Raw genomic sequence first — 17499 nt, 5'->3', positions numbered from 1 at the left:
GCAGGGAAACAGGATTTTTTGGCCGGACACAAAGTCAAACATGCGGGACTTTGTATCCGGCCAAAAAAAAGGAAAAAAAAAAAAAAAAAACGGTTTCCTTGTGGAGAGGCTGCAGTTGCACACTGTCGCTTTGCTTTTAAAACCCATTTAAATGAATGGTTTTTAAAACTGACCACCAGGAAGCCGTCCCCTGTCCAGTTTCTCTGCGGGTGAGGACGGAAACCCGGCGGAGTGACACAAGGTGTACACCGGATGCAAGTCTGAACGCCCCCTTACGATTAGTGAAGCAGTGGCAGGGTGATAATGGTGATTTTTGTTGTCACAGCCAAAGTCACTGGATAGCCCCAGCCTTATCGAAAACAAGAAAATCTATGCATGGCCAAGTTCACAAAACATGGATTTACCATAATCAAATTTTCAATACACTGGTCAGAGTAATTCAGTAGCATTAATCTTTGGCCATAATGGACATGCTGCAGGTTTTAAAACTGTACACGGGGTGTAAGATAGTGAAAGGATAAGCCACACACCTCCAAGGATCCATCGACCAGCACGCAAGCAGGGAATGCACGGAGTGTAAGGTTTCATAAAGGTTTATGGGCGCTATTTAACCATACAGAGCTTGTCAGGAGTGGTAATGTTACAATATGAAGTCTAGACTGTGTATGGAACTGTGTGAATAAACAGTACACATAAGGGCTGTGGAATTGAAAGGCCAAATAGCCCAACTCCAAGTGCTTCATAAATAAGTGACATCCAGGGTGAACTCGAAGCAGTAGAAATACCCTAATTCATTAAAAAGCAAGTGAAGGTAAGCATGGGACAATCTAAAAATAAAATAGTTGCATAATATTTAAAAATATTAACCTAACTTTTTTTTTTTAACCACTTCCGGACCGCCCATAGACTATATACGTCCGGGAAGTGGTTGTCTAGTTCTGCCAGGACGTACCTGTACGTCCACCAGAACACAGCAGCTGAACGGAGATCGTGTAGCTGCTTTCACTAGGAGCCGGCTGTAACTTCAGCCAGAGCTCCTAGAGAGAAGACAGGGCAAATTTATTACCTCTCCTGCCTTCTCGATCGCTGTGTATACAGCGCTCAATGAGCGCTGTATACACTGCTATGTACGCAGCCATAAATCAGCTGCCATCTGACCCGGCAGACACGTGATCTGCCGGGAGCAGTGTCCTGCCAGAGCTGCTGGGTCCTACAGGACTCAGATCAGCTCTGCATACTGTGTATACAGTGTGCAGGAGTCTGTATTCCTCCTGTAACTGAGGTTAAATGTACCAGCCCCAGTTATAGGAGAAATCAGCCTCAAGTACAAAAAAAAAAAAAAGTGATCAGATGTCCCCAAAGGTCTCTTATCACCTTATGGGGACACAATCTGGAAAAAAAATGAAATAAAAATATAATAAAAAAAAGTTTTTAAAACATCTAAATAAAAAATAAATAAATAATACGCTAATAAAACGCCGTTATTAAAGGTTATAGCCCCGCCCCCGACGACACCATACAAAATAAAAATTACCATAACGGAGAGGAAAAACTATTTTAGGGTGAATTCACACTGAGTAAACGCTAGCTTATTCTGAACGTAAAACACGTTCAGAATAAGCGGCGTCTAAAGCAGCTCCATTCATCTCTATGGGAGCGGGGATACGAGCGCTCCCCATAGAAATGAATGGGCTGCTTCTTTCACTCCGAGCAGTCCCATTGAAGTGAATGGGGAGTGCCGGCGTGTACGCTCCGGCATGAGCAGAGCTTGCCGTATACGCCGGCACTCCCCATTCACTTCAATGGGACTGCACGGAGTGAAAGAAGCAGCCCATTCATTTCTATGGGGAGCGCTCGTATGCCGGCTCCCATAGAGATGAATGGAGCTGCTTTAGACGCCGCTTATTCTGAACGTGTTTTACGTTCAGAATAAGCTAGCGTTTACTCAGTGTGAATGCACCCTTATAAAGTTTTTCAGTGACACTTTGTGTTATTAAATTTAAAAAAAATTATAAATTGAAAACCAGACACAATTTCCCTCCTATTTTGTTTATATTTTCCTGGATATAAAAAAAATTAAAACACATTTGAAAATAAAAATAACATAAAAATAAAGTCCTATGTGTCCCCGAAAAAAGACGCAAAAATTAGTTGACTAAGACATACGAGAAAAATTTTACAGACCTCAAAACCGCACATACATAATAAACCTAAAATGTGTCTGGTCCTGGACCACAAATTGGCCTGGTACTGAAGTGGTTAAACTCCAGTATGAATATGGCACCAGATTACACAGTAATAGGCACTCCAATGATCCTTCTATGGTGCCTCCAGACAGCACTGGATTCTCCCCTCAAAGCCATATTCTAGGCGAAAATAACTTTATAATCCGAAAATTGATAGAAAATGCCACCATATAAAAGACTGATTCCTTCAGGAAGTTCAGTGTGGGCCGGCCTAGAGGTATCTGACAACTGTATCACAGATCCCCGCACAACACAAATCCATAATATGGCTTTGTCAGGTTCTACAGCAAAGTGATGATAGAAAAGAATAAGGGTCAGTTCACACGTGAAAACCGCCTAGCTTATTTGTGCGAGGTAAAAAACCTCGAGGAGTTTTTTTGACGCTGTTTTTTGCATTCCACGCGGTTTTTGACGAGGTTTTTGACGCGGTTTTCGCTAGCGGTTTTCGCTAGGGTTTTTTTTTCCTATATGTGCTATAGAAACTGCAGGCGAAAACCGCGCGGTTTTTTGCAAAAAACCGCGCGGTTTTGTGTGAAAAAAACCGCGCGGTTTTTTACCGCGCGGTTTTCGCCTCCCATTCACTTCTATGCAATTCTTCAGGCGTTTTCCGCCTGAAGAAAGGTCATGTCGCTTCTTCAGGCGGAAAACGCTAGGAGGAAAAAAAAAGCTAGTGGTCTACATAGACCACCATGTTAAAGGAGAGGTTTTTGAAGCGAATTCCGCTGTCAAAAACCTCCCCTTTGCCCACGTGTGAACTAGCCCTAAGACATCCTGGCTGTGGTGACAGCGAGGCCTAGCACTGAGGTGCTGTCCGCCACTTGCTGCTTACAGCTGGCCTGCATTGCTGTTAGTTCACTAGTTTGCCTGAGAGCGGCTGACAGATCATATACCTTGCCTAGGCAACCTGGCACTTCAGACTCCCAAAGTCTAGTTCTAGGATATATCCTGTGGAAGCTCTGAGTAACCTCACAAAACTTTTATCCTGTACAGGGGATATAAATAGTTTTGCTGACCAGTGCCCATATTTATAGGCTATATGCTCTGTTCGTATTATCTTCTCATGTATGAAGTGTTCCTGCCTGATAACCTGTCCACAAAATCATGGCTGGGTTTCCAAGAATTACCAGAGCATTTGTGGCCGCATCCATTAGCAACAGATCAAGACAAAAGACTAACCGCAGTAAAATTTTACCTATGATACATTTTTAGCAGTTTATAATTTGCAAAAATTTGTAACTTTGTCTACAAACTTAAATATGGTGATGTTTACAGGAATATCCCTTTAATTAAGGCCACACAATAATAGCACTAAAGATATGATGCTGTGCATAAGCATGCGGGTGCTGCCGTGCAGTGTTCTGAGCATAGTCATAGCGGATTAGGTTTCCGTTCTCCAGGTCCCCAAGTGGAACCGAAGAAAAGACTGCCGAACACGAGTGCGAACCTTTTGTGAGGCAAATAACATCACATGATGCATAGAGAGGAATAGATGATCACAAGGATATCATTTCACATCTATGCAAGACATTTGTCAGACCACATGTGGAATACTAGGCACAATTTTGGAAACCTGTATATAAGACAGACATAGCTGAATGACAGCAGGTACAGACAAGGGTAACCATTTGTAATGAAGGCGATGGGTGGATTACAGAATAAGGGCCCCGTGCACACGATGTAACGCGGCGCTCATTCTGACACGTAAACACGTGTCAGAGTCAGCGCTTTAAGACAGAATCCCATTGACTTCAATGAGTTCCATCTTACGCGCGCTACACATTGAAATCAATGGGAGGCTTTTTAACCCATTGATTTCAATGTGTTACGCATGTTAAACGGAACCCATTGAAGTCAATGGGATTCTGTTTTGAAGTGCTGACTCTGACACGTGTTTGCATGTCAGAATGAGCGCCGCGTTAAATCGTGTGCACGGGCCCCAAGACAGACAGGTTAGCAAACTTGGAGTTGTTCAGATTTATAAGCCCCGCAGTTTTTTGCAGAAACAGGAACAAGACATGGATGACAGCAGGGTCATAGAGTTGGTAGGCCAAACCACCAACTATTTCTCTACAGTCTGACTCCTTCATAAATGACTGACAGACATGTCAGATAGAGGGTCACTTAAACAAGCATTTCACCTGGGGGCTGTTCACATCTCACCCTGATTAGTTTTACAGATGCAAATAACTGATGCTAAAAATTGATAGTTTCTTTATGTTGGACACAAAAGTGTGGCATGTTCTACTTTTCTGTCTTACAGAAACGGGTCCATTTTTATTTAACATTGACTCTATGCAAACGGATGGTCTTCAGTTTCCATCTGTTTCATTTAAACAGATGAAGAAAATGTGATGTAAATGAGACTCTTACTTTTAAGGCTCAGTTCACATCTGCACCCAGTCTCCGTATGGAGATTTTGATCCCCTCTCCGCATTTTTCACCCTTTTTGGGTGGAAAACACACAGACCCCATTATAGTTTCCAAAGGTAACTGTTACTTTTATGCGGATTAGGTTTCCGATTGGAGACTCCACTTGGGGCTCCCTGAACGGAAACCCGAGTGCAAATGTAAACTTAGCCTTAGTAAATGCACCGGCAGTCCAGGAACTGAGTGCAGTTATAGCAGCATTTGGAACATTGTGTAGAAGCCCCCTTATAGACATTGCCTTATTAGAGTGATAAATAACAGCTATTTAATATTAATAACTTGGAACTAAAAAAAAAAAAAAAATTGCAATAAAAGGAACTAATTTAATGCATTTACATATTACCATCAAGTATAGAGGCTGAAAACCATACTTTAAAGGGGCTCTATCAGCAAAATCCTGCAAAATCACATATGCGTGAATAGCATTTAAAAAGGCTATTCAGGCACCGCTAAAGTTATATTAAACTCCCCCCCCAGTTTTAAAATAATACCCTAAAACAGAATATGATCAACTTACCCATCGTGCACGGTGGGCGGGCATTCAGGGTCCGCCGTCTTCTTCAACCACGCCTCCTCTTCCAGTGATGTCCTCGGGTCCCGTCTAACTCACGAACTGAAATTGATAAAAAATGGCACGGGCACATGCGCAGCAGCCGTAGTAGAAGCAGCATGCTACTGCGCATGCACCTGCGCCATTTTTTAACAATGTCAGTTAGCTAGTTAGATGGGACCCGAGGACACTGTTGGAAGAGGAGGTGTGGCTGAAAAAGACGGCGCACCCTGAATGCCCGCCCACCGTGCACGATGGGTAAGTTGATCATATTCTGTTTTAGGGTATTATTTTAAAACTGGGGGGTAGTTTAATATAACTAGCAGTACCTGAATAGCCTTTTTAAAGGCTATTCACGCATATGTGGGGCTCTATCAGCAGGATTTTGCTGATAGAGCCCCTTTAAAAACATACTGATAGGGAATGTAGAGTGTGAGCCCTATATAGGACAGTGATTGACAATGTTAATGTTAACATACAAAGCCATCCACAACCTGTCCCCTCCATTCATCTACCTGCTCACACATAACCTCAGATCCTCCAATGATCTCCTACTCTCATCCGCTCCTCACACAACCATCTCCAAGATTTCTCCCGTACATCCCCCATACTCTGGAACTCGTTACCAAGACACATAAGACTGATCCCCACAATCACAGGCTTCAAGAAGGCCCTGAAGACTCACCTATTCAGGAAGGCCTACAACCTCCAATAACACTACTGCCACCACACTGCCATCTGAACTGTCTCCCCCTATCTCTACCCCCCTTCCCTCATAGATTGTAAGCCTTTGCGGGCAGGACCCTCTACCCCACTGTGCCAGTTGGTCATTGTTAGTATTGTATTTGTTTGTATATTTTGAGTACTGTATATAAACCCCCAAATGATAAGCACCTTGGAATTAATGGTGTTATATAAACAATAATAATCATAACGTCTGTAAAAGCGCTGCTGAATATGATGGCTCTATATAAGCATAATAAATAAATAAAACCACTAGCAATATATAATAGACTGATCTTCCAATCTAGAAACATGCTGAACTGGAACCTGCAGGAAGGCCAACCAGCAACACGATGGCAGCTGACAGGCTGTGCATTATGCTGACAGGTTACAGACGCTGTCAGCATTATACTCATCCAGTCCAATTTGTTCAAACTTTCTGCTAGACAGAATGCAATGTGAGCAAACTGTTCTGGAAATCTTGGATGCATGTACAATTTTCCAATTCACTGCCCAGCTTTTATATTCCTACTGATGGTATAGATACCACTGTCAGCAGCCTCAATAGCAACAAAATGTTTTCTGCTCTCCTCCGATGGGATCTGCTCTGGTGTTGGGAATAAATAATAAAGGATAGAATTACTTGAGACTTGGTGAGTTTTATGGATTTTTTCTACAAAACAGCAGCAATTACAAATAAAAAAAAACAAACTAAAAACACCCAAAACACAACCATGTAAATATAACACAACAAGAGCCAAGCCTATATGTAACTAAGGGCCAATTCACACAGCCATGTCTGACAACTACATTTTCTGGTCTAACCACAACTCGTCAAAACTACACTAACTGCATTAACTGTAATGGGGGCCAAGTGTGCAACAAAACAAATACAGATTGTCAGGGTTTTTTTTAACACTGTTTTCTGTCCGAAAAAAAAAAAAAAAAAAAAAAAAAAAAACAGACAAGAATGGATATTCAACTTCATTGCACTAAGTGAATAAAATAGGTCGTCCTACTAACACAGTGTATAGAGGATAAAACCTCTGATTGCTGGGAGTCCCATACAAGCAAAAGGGTTCCCATCTGAAAAGAGCAGTGTTAAAAGGGATTGGAACACCCATGTAAAGCTGAAATAACACACAATCCTTCAATACAGGAGTGGATCTAATAAGAAGGAAAGGTATACAGTAAAGACTGATTTTTTTTTTTTTTTTAAATTCACTTGAGAGTTAGAAATAAACAATCAAAAACAGCAATAATGATATCCTGGGCCACGTTCAGTTGTTATGTGGCCACAAGACAGACTTCCTGCAGTTCAGGTGAAGTGAACGAGATGATTATAGGGTTCTGTGTTTACATAGTAGATTAGGTTGGATAAAGACATTAGTCCAACCTATAACCCTACAATCCCTACTATTCAGTGTTTAGTCCACATGAAGTCAGGGAAGCCTCAGCAGAAATACTGTAAGTGGTGGCTCTTAGGCTGGTTGGAGACGACCGTGGGTCAGTGTACTATCTGTGTATTTCATGTATAGCACACTGACCCATTCTTTTCTATGGGCCCATATACACAACCATGATTTTCACAATCCCGTGTGCAGGACAACAGTCTGGCCCGCATTAGATCGAGCAGGTCCTATTCCCATCCTACTTTGCGGCCTGTGCTTCCGTGGCGAAGGGAGCTGCGGAATCAGGCCCATGCACGGGTGGCACACATGAACATCCCATGTCCCCCGTGTGCTGCCCGGGCTTTTATTTCACGGCAGGCTGGTTCCAGCACGGTCATCGGCAACCGGCCTTATAGTGCTCACTGGAGAGAACAGACGACTACTCTAACTTATGACTGTAACAGATAAAGAGTTAATGTCTTCAGGAGAGTAAAACTGGGCCACGGGGCTTCAGCTAAGGTCTTGACATAATTGTCTTTTCCTGTCTCCTTTCCAAAGCAGGTCAAATCCTTGACATTAAAGAGACGATCTGTAGACTGCTTAGAAGCAGAATATTTTTACATCCACGTGTATTAGAAAGCACATAAGAGGATATACTTATTACTACTGGGGAGTAAGACCTATTTAACGTGGAGTAAAGGATACCAAACATAAAACTGCTTTTAAGTACATGCTCCAATTCATTTTATACACTTGGTTTTACAGTTTTAGCACACTGGCTCCACAAATACAGCCCTGATCATGAGTAAAGGTAAGACATAGCATAAAAACAACTTCAAAAGTTTCTCCATAAGGAAATAGGAAAAATAGTTGCAACCAATTTTGTAATGACCACGGAAAATCAAGTAAACGTAGACTGCTTTATTTTCTGATGGTCGTTTAAAACTTTCTTACCATCTCTTTGTCTTGTATTAGCACAACAACCTAGGAAATGTGCTGGGACTTCCTCAAGATGTACAATGATTTGTGCTCCAGTATGATGCACAATGCAACCCCTTACTACAGGACCATTCACCATTTTTATGGCCAATGGAACAGGTTACAAGGCACGGTATGACTATATCCTTCCAGCAATGGGAGAGTTTCATATACTAGTCTTAGTCCAAACTGAGCTTGAGTAAGGTACAACAAACTGAGTGAGACTAAGGCCTTAGAAGACATTTCTTAATCAAACCTGCACCAACCATGAGCAGGCACCTACCACTAAGCCTCTCCCTTTGTAGCAAGCAGCATAAAAATGTCACAAATTTGGCAGAAAAAAAAAAAAGTTAACCAAAACCCGTATAATCAATTCCTCTCAAAGCCCCACTCATGCTACATGTGGCATATGTATGAATGACACTGTAGGGGTATGCTCACACGCAGTTTTTTGCAGGCGGACTTTGACGCAGAATCAGTCTGCAAAAATAGCACCCATTGACTTCAATGGGAGCTGCTTGCTTTTTTTTCCACTAGCTAGTAGCGGGAAAAAGAAGTGAGGTGCCCTATCTTGCTACGTATTCTAGCTAGTGCGTCCACGGCTCGAGACACACTCCTGTTTAGGCCCATTTATTCGGGCGTAACCAGGAACGGGATACAGATGCTGCATCAGCATTCCGTCTCGGCAAACGGTTTAGAATGTTCACACGGCAGAAAAGGTTTCTGCGATCTTTTCCTCCATGTGAACATACCCTTATAGTATTACTAGTACCCGGCACTAGACTCAATACCAAATCTATTACAGCAAACCTGTCACCATCATATGTTGGGCTATTTAAAAGGGGTTTTCCCCACCACAGACACTTATCCCCTATCTATGTGGATGTGTAATTGCTGTGGTCTAACCACCGTGCCCCCCAGAACTGTGGTGAATTAGGAGAGTTTCCAAAGATATTCACATGCTGCGTTTTGAAAATGCAGCTTTTCCGTAGCGTTTTTTTTTTTTTTTTTTTTCTGCGATGTGTGGATGACACAACATTCAAGGCAAACAGCTAAAAATTGGAGAAGACTTTTAAGGTAGAATAGTTATCAGATGTTCAGTAAGGCTAGGTGCACCCCAGTGCTTTGTTTCTGTTCGGGGATTCCACTTGAGAAAAGTCCTACAAGCAGGATATTTCTCTCCCCTTTTTTCAGTCAGAAACCCGGCGGACTCCATTACAGTCTATGGGGTTTCCACAGGTAACCGCTTTGTAAGAGGATTGGTTTCCGTTTTTCGGTTCCCCAAGCAGCCCTAAAGAACAGAAACCGGAGCGCAAGCGTGAACCTAGAGCAAGACACCTACACTGTTTCAAGTAAATTTGAGCATTCTACAGCACGACTTTGTCAAGGCAACAAGTAGTCGCCCTATAATAACAAGCTACGCCAAATGTGATATTCTCACATGGGTCTATGCTATATCATATTACCATTTTGGATTTCCACATCGAAGAGATGTGTCACAATGACAACGTTAGGGCATATGGACATCATAAATGAAAGGAGCTTCCATGGTCAAGACTAACACTATATGCAAACACTGGAGACTTGCTCTGTAAGATCCTGCATATTCATTTATATGGACATGCCATGTAACACTATTTCTGTTGCAGGGATCAGCTTCTAGTGATAACATGACTGAGGCTACAGAACTTACACCTATTTTTCAATAAGGGGTTTCCAACTTTTCTTGGGTTTTAAACATGAACAACTGTTACTCCCATCCCCAGGATAGGTCGCAGGTGCCCGATTACTGAGGTTCCCCAATTCCCCTTTGTGATTGAGTGGTAGTGTGCCCGTGTGACCAGTGCTCTATTCAATTCTGTAGGACTGAAACTGAGCCAAGTACATCGCTCTGCCAGACCCATGAAAGTGAAAGGAGCAGTGGTCATACATGTGAAATAATGCACAGGGGTTTAGATGATCATACAGCGGTTTCATGGGTGGTATCCATAGCAGACGCTTGCAGTGGGATACGTATAAGACCCTTTTATTCAGAATAAAATGATATTGCAGGGATTACTGAATAGTACATTGGAATGTTTATGACACCCTCAATATGATCTGGGATAATTTGTCAAGCTTTGGGCCAGGTTCACATAGGCATCTATGATACTAATTTTGCCGCTGAGGGTAAAGTGAGGAAGGATCGCAAAGGAGAATTCAGAATTTTTTGCCATTGTTTTCTACTGACTTCCAATATATAAGGAAACAAATCTTCTCGTCTTACCATGGAGATGCACATATATAAAACATGTTCATTGTAATGTCTAAACTTCACATTCAGCCAGCGCCACAGTGGGCAGTTCATGTGAACAGAGCACTGACAAGGACAACACTGCAGAGTAAAAGTGGAGTATGGAAAAATCCAGGGTGCCCACTAGTCCCTGGAGGGCACTGCCATGGGATCATGAAGGAGTGGCCGCGGGGATAGCTAGCTGCATGGGGGTGACCTTCCAGTGACAGTGTGCATGGATTACCGGGAGTCCACGCCCTTACAATGTACATGTACACATAGCCCGGCCCGGGGGATGAGCTGCAGCTCCGCGCCTCACACGGGCTCCATGCACGCCATTTTAACAAACGTTAGCCCAAAGGCCGCGCCCCCACCGGAGGACTCACCTGGCCGCAGCGGCTCGGTCAGGGTTAGAACGAGCAGAAAGAGGACGAGGAAGGTGCCGCTGTCCGGTTTGGGCACCATTTATCCTCCGTTCATCCTCCCGCCAGAGCAACGAAAACCGGACACTCGCCGCAGAAGGGGAGCGTAGCGGGCGCCGGTCCCGGTGTTAGTGGTGTGGCACCGTAACAGGATGGAAGAGCGCTAGTCCTCCTGGAGGACTCACGTCCCCTAATCCTATTCGGTAACGGGTAATGCACCGCTGCTCCTATCTCCGGGAACAAGATGGCGGCCTCCGTCCCCTCACAACAAACAGAGCACAGCGCAGCCAATCACAGCGCTCTGAGGGCGGGCTCTACGGTGGGTCACGTGAAGCCGGAACACACCGGAGTGTGGGCGGGGCATGTAGGCATATCCGAGCTCAGCACATCTACCGGGCCATTGCGAGCTTTCTACCGTTTAGAGATGGGGATGTGCCTCATGCAGGTTGCAGTAGTGGCGGGCCTTGTACCGGAGCACAAGGCCCGGATGAAAGCCCCGCAATGAGGATAGAAAAATGTTCAAAATTATTCGTTTCTGATTTCAAAAAAGACAGAAAAAGAAAAAATACAATAAAACGCAAAACCGACACTGAACATAAAAACAATGGCAGAAATGTATTTGTCAAGCAGTCACTCACTATAACAAAGTATTACATTTAAAATGTATAGATCATTTAACCCTTTAGGAACGCAGGCGTTTTTTGATGTTAATGTTTGGTGATTTTTTCATATCTTCCATCTCGGCCTTCCTAAATTATTCAGGCTTGGTTCACATCTGCACACAGGTTTCTGTTTGGGGTATCCACTTCTGGACCACCCATATGGAAATCTAATCCATGTAAAAAAGCGGTTACCTTAGGAAACCTAGGGACGCCATAAACTATAAAAGGGTCCATGTGGTTTCCGTCCAGTTTTCGTCCGATAAGGGCGAAAAATGCGTAAAGAGAAAAGCGCTGCTTGCATTTCTCATGCAGAGAGGGGAACGGTATACCCTTAGAGAGTGGCAAGCACAGATGTGAACCGACCCTAACCTCTTTACTTTTGTGTTGACATGACCATATAAGGACTTATTGTTTGTGCAACACGTAGTTTTATTCTGTTTTACCACTATTACCAGGAGCGTTAATTGAGAGGGTGCAGTCGCATCGGGGCCCAGGAGCCTTAGGGGGCCCATAAGCACTGGCATTAGTATTGAGATTGCAGTTTCCCCAGATTACCCTACACTAAGGGTATGTTCACACAGAGTTTTTTGCAGGTAGATTTTGACGCAGAATCCACCCGCAAAAAAGGCTCCCATTCATTTGAATGGGAGCTGTTCGCTTTTATTTCCCGTTAGCATTTTTTTTCTGCTAGTGAGAAAAAGAAGCGAGATGCCCCTTCTTCCCACGGATTCCGCAGCTGAGACAGCCCATTCATTCGGGCCTAATCAAGAGCTGAATGCCAGTGCACTACATCGGCATTTAGTCGCACGGAGTTCACACGGCGGAATTTGGAACATACCCTAAGGTTGATTAAACTCCTTAGCACCCATAACCATCACTATCAAGAATGCTCTGTAAGGATGAGGTAGTGGGCCCCGGACAAAAGATTGCAGCGGGTCCACAAGACTTTAGTTACACCACTGATTATTACTGAATAAAATGCCACTTTCTGAAAAGAAATGATTTGCCTGGAAGCTCTGTTTTCTATAACTTTTTTACTTTTTTTTTTTTGTTTGTGGAGCTATGCGGGGACTTTTTTTTGTCGACCAAGTTGTAGTTTTGATCAGAACCTTCTTCTAGTATGCACAACTTTTTTTGTGGGTGGAGGCGAGGTAACTGAAACACATTAACATAGCATTAGTTTTTTTTTGTTTGTTTGTTTTTTTTCACAGTGTTCATCATACAGGATACATAATGTTATTTTTGGGTAGTGTGGAATTACACCCACATGTCAATACCCAATATGTTTATTTTATGTGTTCAATTATTTATTTATTTTTACATTGTAAAGGGTTTATTTATTTTATGCTGTAAAAAAAATAAAAATATGTCCCACGAGAGGACTTAAAGGGGTTGTCTCATCACAAGGATCCTATCTATACTGCTAGTTTATCTGGATTTAAGACTTTTCCTAAATGCATCGGTTTAGCAAAACTGCTTTGTTTGGCCGCTATCTTAATTTATTCACTTCATTGTTTACACTCCGTTTCTATGGCCCTTGGGATTATTTGCTCATTTGTCAAGTGATGTAGCTGCCTGCTCTCAGGGGGGGGAGGGAGGGGGGGGCTGGGAGCAGCTCTGAGCTGTTTGTGTCTGATAAGTAGTGGAGCTTCTCAGATAGGGGAGGTGAGAGCTCCGGGATTTCTGAGCTCTTATCAGTCGGTTTAATTGAATTTGGCTGATAAGGGCTGAGATAGGAAGTCCATTACTTCTGTATGTAATGCAAACTGACTCAAATCCAGCTCTGCTACATCAGCTTCACACTGTGGTAATTCATTTACGAGCAATCCCGTGCAAGTGAAACCCCACCCACCAATGTGCTGAGAAAAGCAGGAAGTGTATAGAGCACAACAGCCTGCAGATTGGTGAATAAGCGTCATGGGAATAGCCCTTTAAGCCTGGGATCACTTGATTTCACTGCAATACTTTGGTATTGCAGTACATTGCCCATAGATTTCCCATGCGTTATATGGATAGGCAGACAGAAGGGCATTGGTTGACTTCCATGATAAACCCTTGGACCCTGCAATCTGACCACTGCCAGTGACCCCATTTTGGAAACTACAGCCCTTACAGAATTTATCAAGGGGTATTATTATCATTTTGAGCCAAGAGTGTTTTACAAAAATGCCACTTAAGTGCTCAATATGTTGTGCCGAGTTTGTGTCAACAAAGACACAAACACCTAAAACTTTTACTTGGGTTATCTTGGGTAGAAAAAAAAGTTGCATACTGTAAACTGTATACTGTAAAGTTGTGACTGTAAACTGCTGTTTGGGCACACGGCAGGGCTTTTTAGCTTTGGGAGTAGATTTAGAGGGACTGGTTATTGTTTTTGCACATTCCCGGAGGTGCCAGTAGAATGGAATTCCACAATAAACCTGCTCAACGGATATTTGATAGTTTGTGTACTCCTGATAAAAACTAGACCAACAAGTAGTGCTAAGACACACCTAAATCACATTGAAATATACACCTTGAGTAAACTAAAATGCTTAGGATAATTTCAGCCCCCCTTCCCACATAGCATCCATAGGACTAAATGATGGCCTTTAAAGAGTATGTGACTCCCTAAGAACAGACACATCAATGGGCAAAACTCCCTTCAAATTTAAATAGGTGATCTCAGTGGCAACTAGCCATCTTAATCTCTCTAGAGATCTTCCTATTACTATAAAACTACACTTACGCATTGATCATCCTTGTGGTACCGCCACCAGTAGTACATCAGAGTAACAATCTAGTGGGAGACCAAGCATAGAGCGGTAGGATATAGCCAAACGCGGGTAAACGTTCAACGCACTCCTCAGATCGACAGTCGTCGTCGACGCGTTTCTGCTTAGTCTTTCTTTACTCATTAGAGGTTTGAGCTATATTTTGTAGGTTTCATTGCTAATCTAAAAGCATTACCACATAGTAACTACCCCGGCCGTGATGTATGGCCTTGAGGACCAGCCATGAGTATTTAAAACTATTAGCCCTGCCTCTCATATTAAGTCATTGGTGCCCACTAGAGATGAGCGAGTACTATTCGAAACTCCAGTTTCGAATAGCACGCACCCACAAGAATGAATGGACGTAGCCGGCATGCAGGGAGTTAAGCGGCGGGCCGCCGGCAAAGTCTGCGTGCTGGCCGCTTCCATTCATTCCTATGGGTGCATGCTATTCGAAACGGCCGTTTCGAATAGTACTCGCTCATCTCTAGTGGGCACCTCCGAGCACTCCCACCGCTTACTGTACACTTTAGCCTACAGCATAAGTAATATGTTACCCTTTATTCTTTGGGTTGGTATGATTACAGCGATACCTAATTTATATTGCGTTATACTAATTTTGTAAAACAAAAACCCTTTTGCGGACATAGATCAATTGTTTTTTTTTTGCGTCACCATCTTCTGAGAGCTGTAACATTTTTATTTTGTAGGTTTAGAGTCTGTTGACAGTTAGTTGGCACCTAAAGGGTGTGAGAAGGGGACAGGTAGAGTGCTAGAGTCACAGTATATCTCCCCCAGGTTTCTGACATTCTTTTTAATGTAGATTGTGATCTCCATATAGGGCTCACAATGTACACTTATTTTCCTATTAGTAGGTCTTTGGAATATGGGAGGAAATCCATGCAAACACAGGGAGAACATACAAACTCCTTGCAGATGTTGTTCAGGATTCGAACGCAGGACTCCAGCACTGCAAGGCTGCAGTGCTAACCACTGAGCCACTGTGTTGCCCCTAGGTTTCTGACATTTGTGTTACAGATGCCATTGGTAGAGAAGGGGTTTCTGAGTATGGCAGAAGCCAATGAGACATTTGTGTTCTGTGTAACCCAGTATGGTAGGCTTTATATTTGCAGAAATAGTCACTTTTCAGTAAAAAATCCTCACAATAATGCCAATGCTTTGTAGGATAGAATTGTACTGTTCAGTATTGTGACATCACTCTAGAACACATCCATAGTAGGAGGAACACTCACAATAATGTAGAACATCTTAACCATGGAGGACTCTGCTGTACTTAAAGTAAGAGGCTACACAATTGGAATAAACCTAGGTGAAGGATCCTATGCAAAAGTGAAGTTAGCATTCTCAGAACGTCTAAAGTGTAGTGTTGCTGTGAAGATTATTGATCGCAGAAAAGCTCCCCCAGATTTTTCACACAAGTTCCTTCCTCGCGAACTGGAGATCCTGGCTATCGTAAACCATCGTTTTATTGTAAAGACCTATGAAATCTTCGAGACATCTGTGGGAAAGGTCTATATTGTAATGGAGCTAGCTGCCCAAGGGGATTTGCTAGATTTCATCAAGAAAAGAGGACCAATGCCAGAACTTCTGGCGCGCAAATTGTTTCATCAACTTGCAACAGCTGTAAAATATTGCCACGATTTAGGCATTGTCCACAGAGATCTGAAGTGTGAGAATATTCTATTGGATAAAGAGTTGAATGTTAAGCTTTCAGACTTTGGCTTTGCTAGACGTTTAAGCCATGATAGCAGTGGCAAGACCATCCTCAGTAAAACATTTTGTGGCTCGACAGCTTATGCTGCTCCTGAGGTCTTGCAGGGAATACCATACGAGCCTAAGGTCTATGATATCTGGAGTCTTGGAGTGATACTTTTTATAATGGTATCTGGTTCAATGCCTTATGATGATTCTAACATAAAGAAGATGTTACGTGTACAGAAGCAACACAGTATAAATTTCCCACGCTCTAGTGACCTCACAAGTGACTGTAAGGACATCATTCACTGCATGCTTCAACCAGATGTCAATCAACGTCTAACCATAGATGGAATTCTGAACCATAGATGGCTTCAACCTATCTCAAAGGCTAAAGGGACCGTATCGACCCCCTTAAGTAGAAAGGATGTGAACCCCACAGACCAGGATTCTGCTATCAAACGAGATAAAGCTAAAGTTCAAACTCAAAAGAATATACAGACACTTTCTGGAGAAACAAGTCTTCAAGAAATATGCCTGCAGCCAGAGAAAGCCGTGGTAACAGCCACAAACACACAAAATGAAGATGGAACGGAAACCAACAGTCAAGATCTACCAGCATAAGAAGTTGGTCAACATCGTGTTACAAGTTGTTCATTAGATTCAGGCAATAATGTGCTTTTCTCAATGCTGAATTTTCCATTTTTACAAGGGTTGTACCATGAGCAAAGGCTGCACATCTCCACTAATCCTCTATTCATTTCTATGGGCTGCCAAAGATAAGAATTAAGCAAGTGGTTAACTTTGCCAGTCCATTCTCCAGAAACAATTTATCTTTTTAAAATCCGTTCACCCAGTCAAAAGATACAGCCCCTGAGGGATTACTTGTGATTTAGCTCTGATTCTTAATGTGGGGGAACCTTTTGTTTCTTTATAGAAAATTATAAGATTACCGCCCACTTAGAGCTAGTTTACATATAACGGAAAAAAAAAGCGAGCTGCCCTTTTTTCAGGCGGCAGCACGCTCCGGACTAGGCCCATTCATTTGGACCTACGCCGGAACGGAGTGCCGCGACTGGCGTATTTTGGTCCTATTCTGATGCAGCTTCCCACGTCAAAATCAGGACCAAAATACACACCCCCCCTTGCCCCGTGTGAACTAGGCCTAACACAAGCTGTTGGGAGTTTGCAGCATGCTATTCACCAGGTTGCTAACAATCTCATCTGATAAGATGGCCATACATCTGCATGTTTGGCTGACATCTGTTCCTCCTGATTTACCCATATACATGCATGCGTACGCTAGGTTCACACCTGCGTTCTACTCTCCGTTCTGTGCTTTCCGTCTTCTGCATGCCA

The 17499-nt window shown here is 43.0% G+C and overlaps 2 protein-coding genes across 4 annotated transcripts in view; one reads left to right on the top strand and one right to left on the bottom strand.

Annotated features, from left to right (window-relative positions):
• Nucleotides 1-11277, bottom strand: part of DGCR2 (DiGeorge syndrome critical region gene 2) — a 44042-nt gene extending 32765 nt beyond the window's left edge. For all 3 annotated transcript variants that reach the window (XM_075275654.1, XM_075275662.1, XM_075275669.1), the window contains exon 1: nucleotides 10974-11277. In XM_075275654.1, the coding sequence (XP_075131755.1) occupies nucleotides 10974-11052 (79 nt within the window). In that variant the 5' untranslated portion in view covers nucleotides 11053-11277. The remainder of the gene's footprint in view (nucleotides 1-10973) is intronic.
• A 4404-nt stretch (nucleotides 11278-15681) lies between these two features.
• Nucleotides 15682-16764, top strand: LOC142202036 (testis-specific serine/threonine-protein kinase 1-like). Its single transcript, XM_075272291.1, has one exon. It carries the CDS (start codon nucleotides 15700-15702, stop codon nucleotides 16762-16764), a length of 1065 nt encoding a protein of 354 aa, XP_075128392.1. The 5' UTR covers nucleotides 15682-15699.
• The last annotated feature ends 735 nt before the right edge of the window (nucleotides 16765-17499 follow it).

This window comes from Leptodactylus fuscus, chromosome 1 (genome assembly GCF_031893055.1).
Source record: "Leptodactylus fuscus isolate aLepFus1 chromosome 1, aLepFus1.hap2, whole genome shotgun sequence".
Taxonomy (NCBI): domain Eukaryota; kingdom Metazoa; phylum Chordata; class Amphibia; order Anura; family Leptodactylidae; genus Leptodactylus; species Leptodactylus fuscus.
This window is presented reverse-complemented; position numbering and strand designations above follow the sequence as displayed.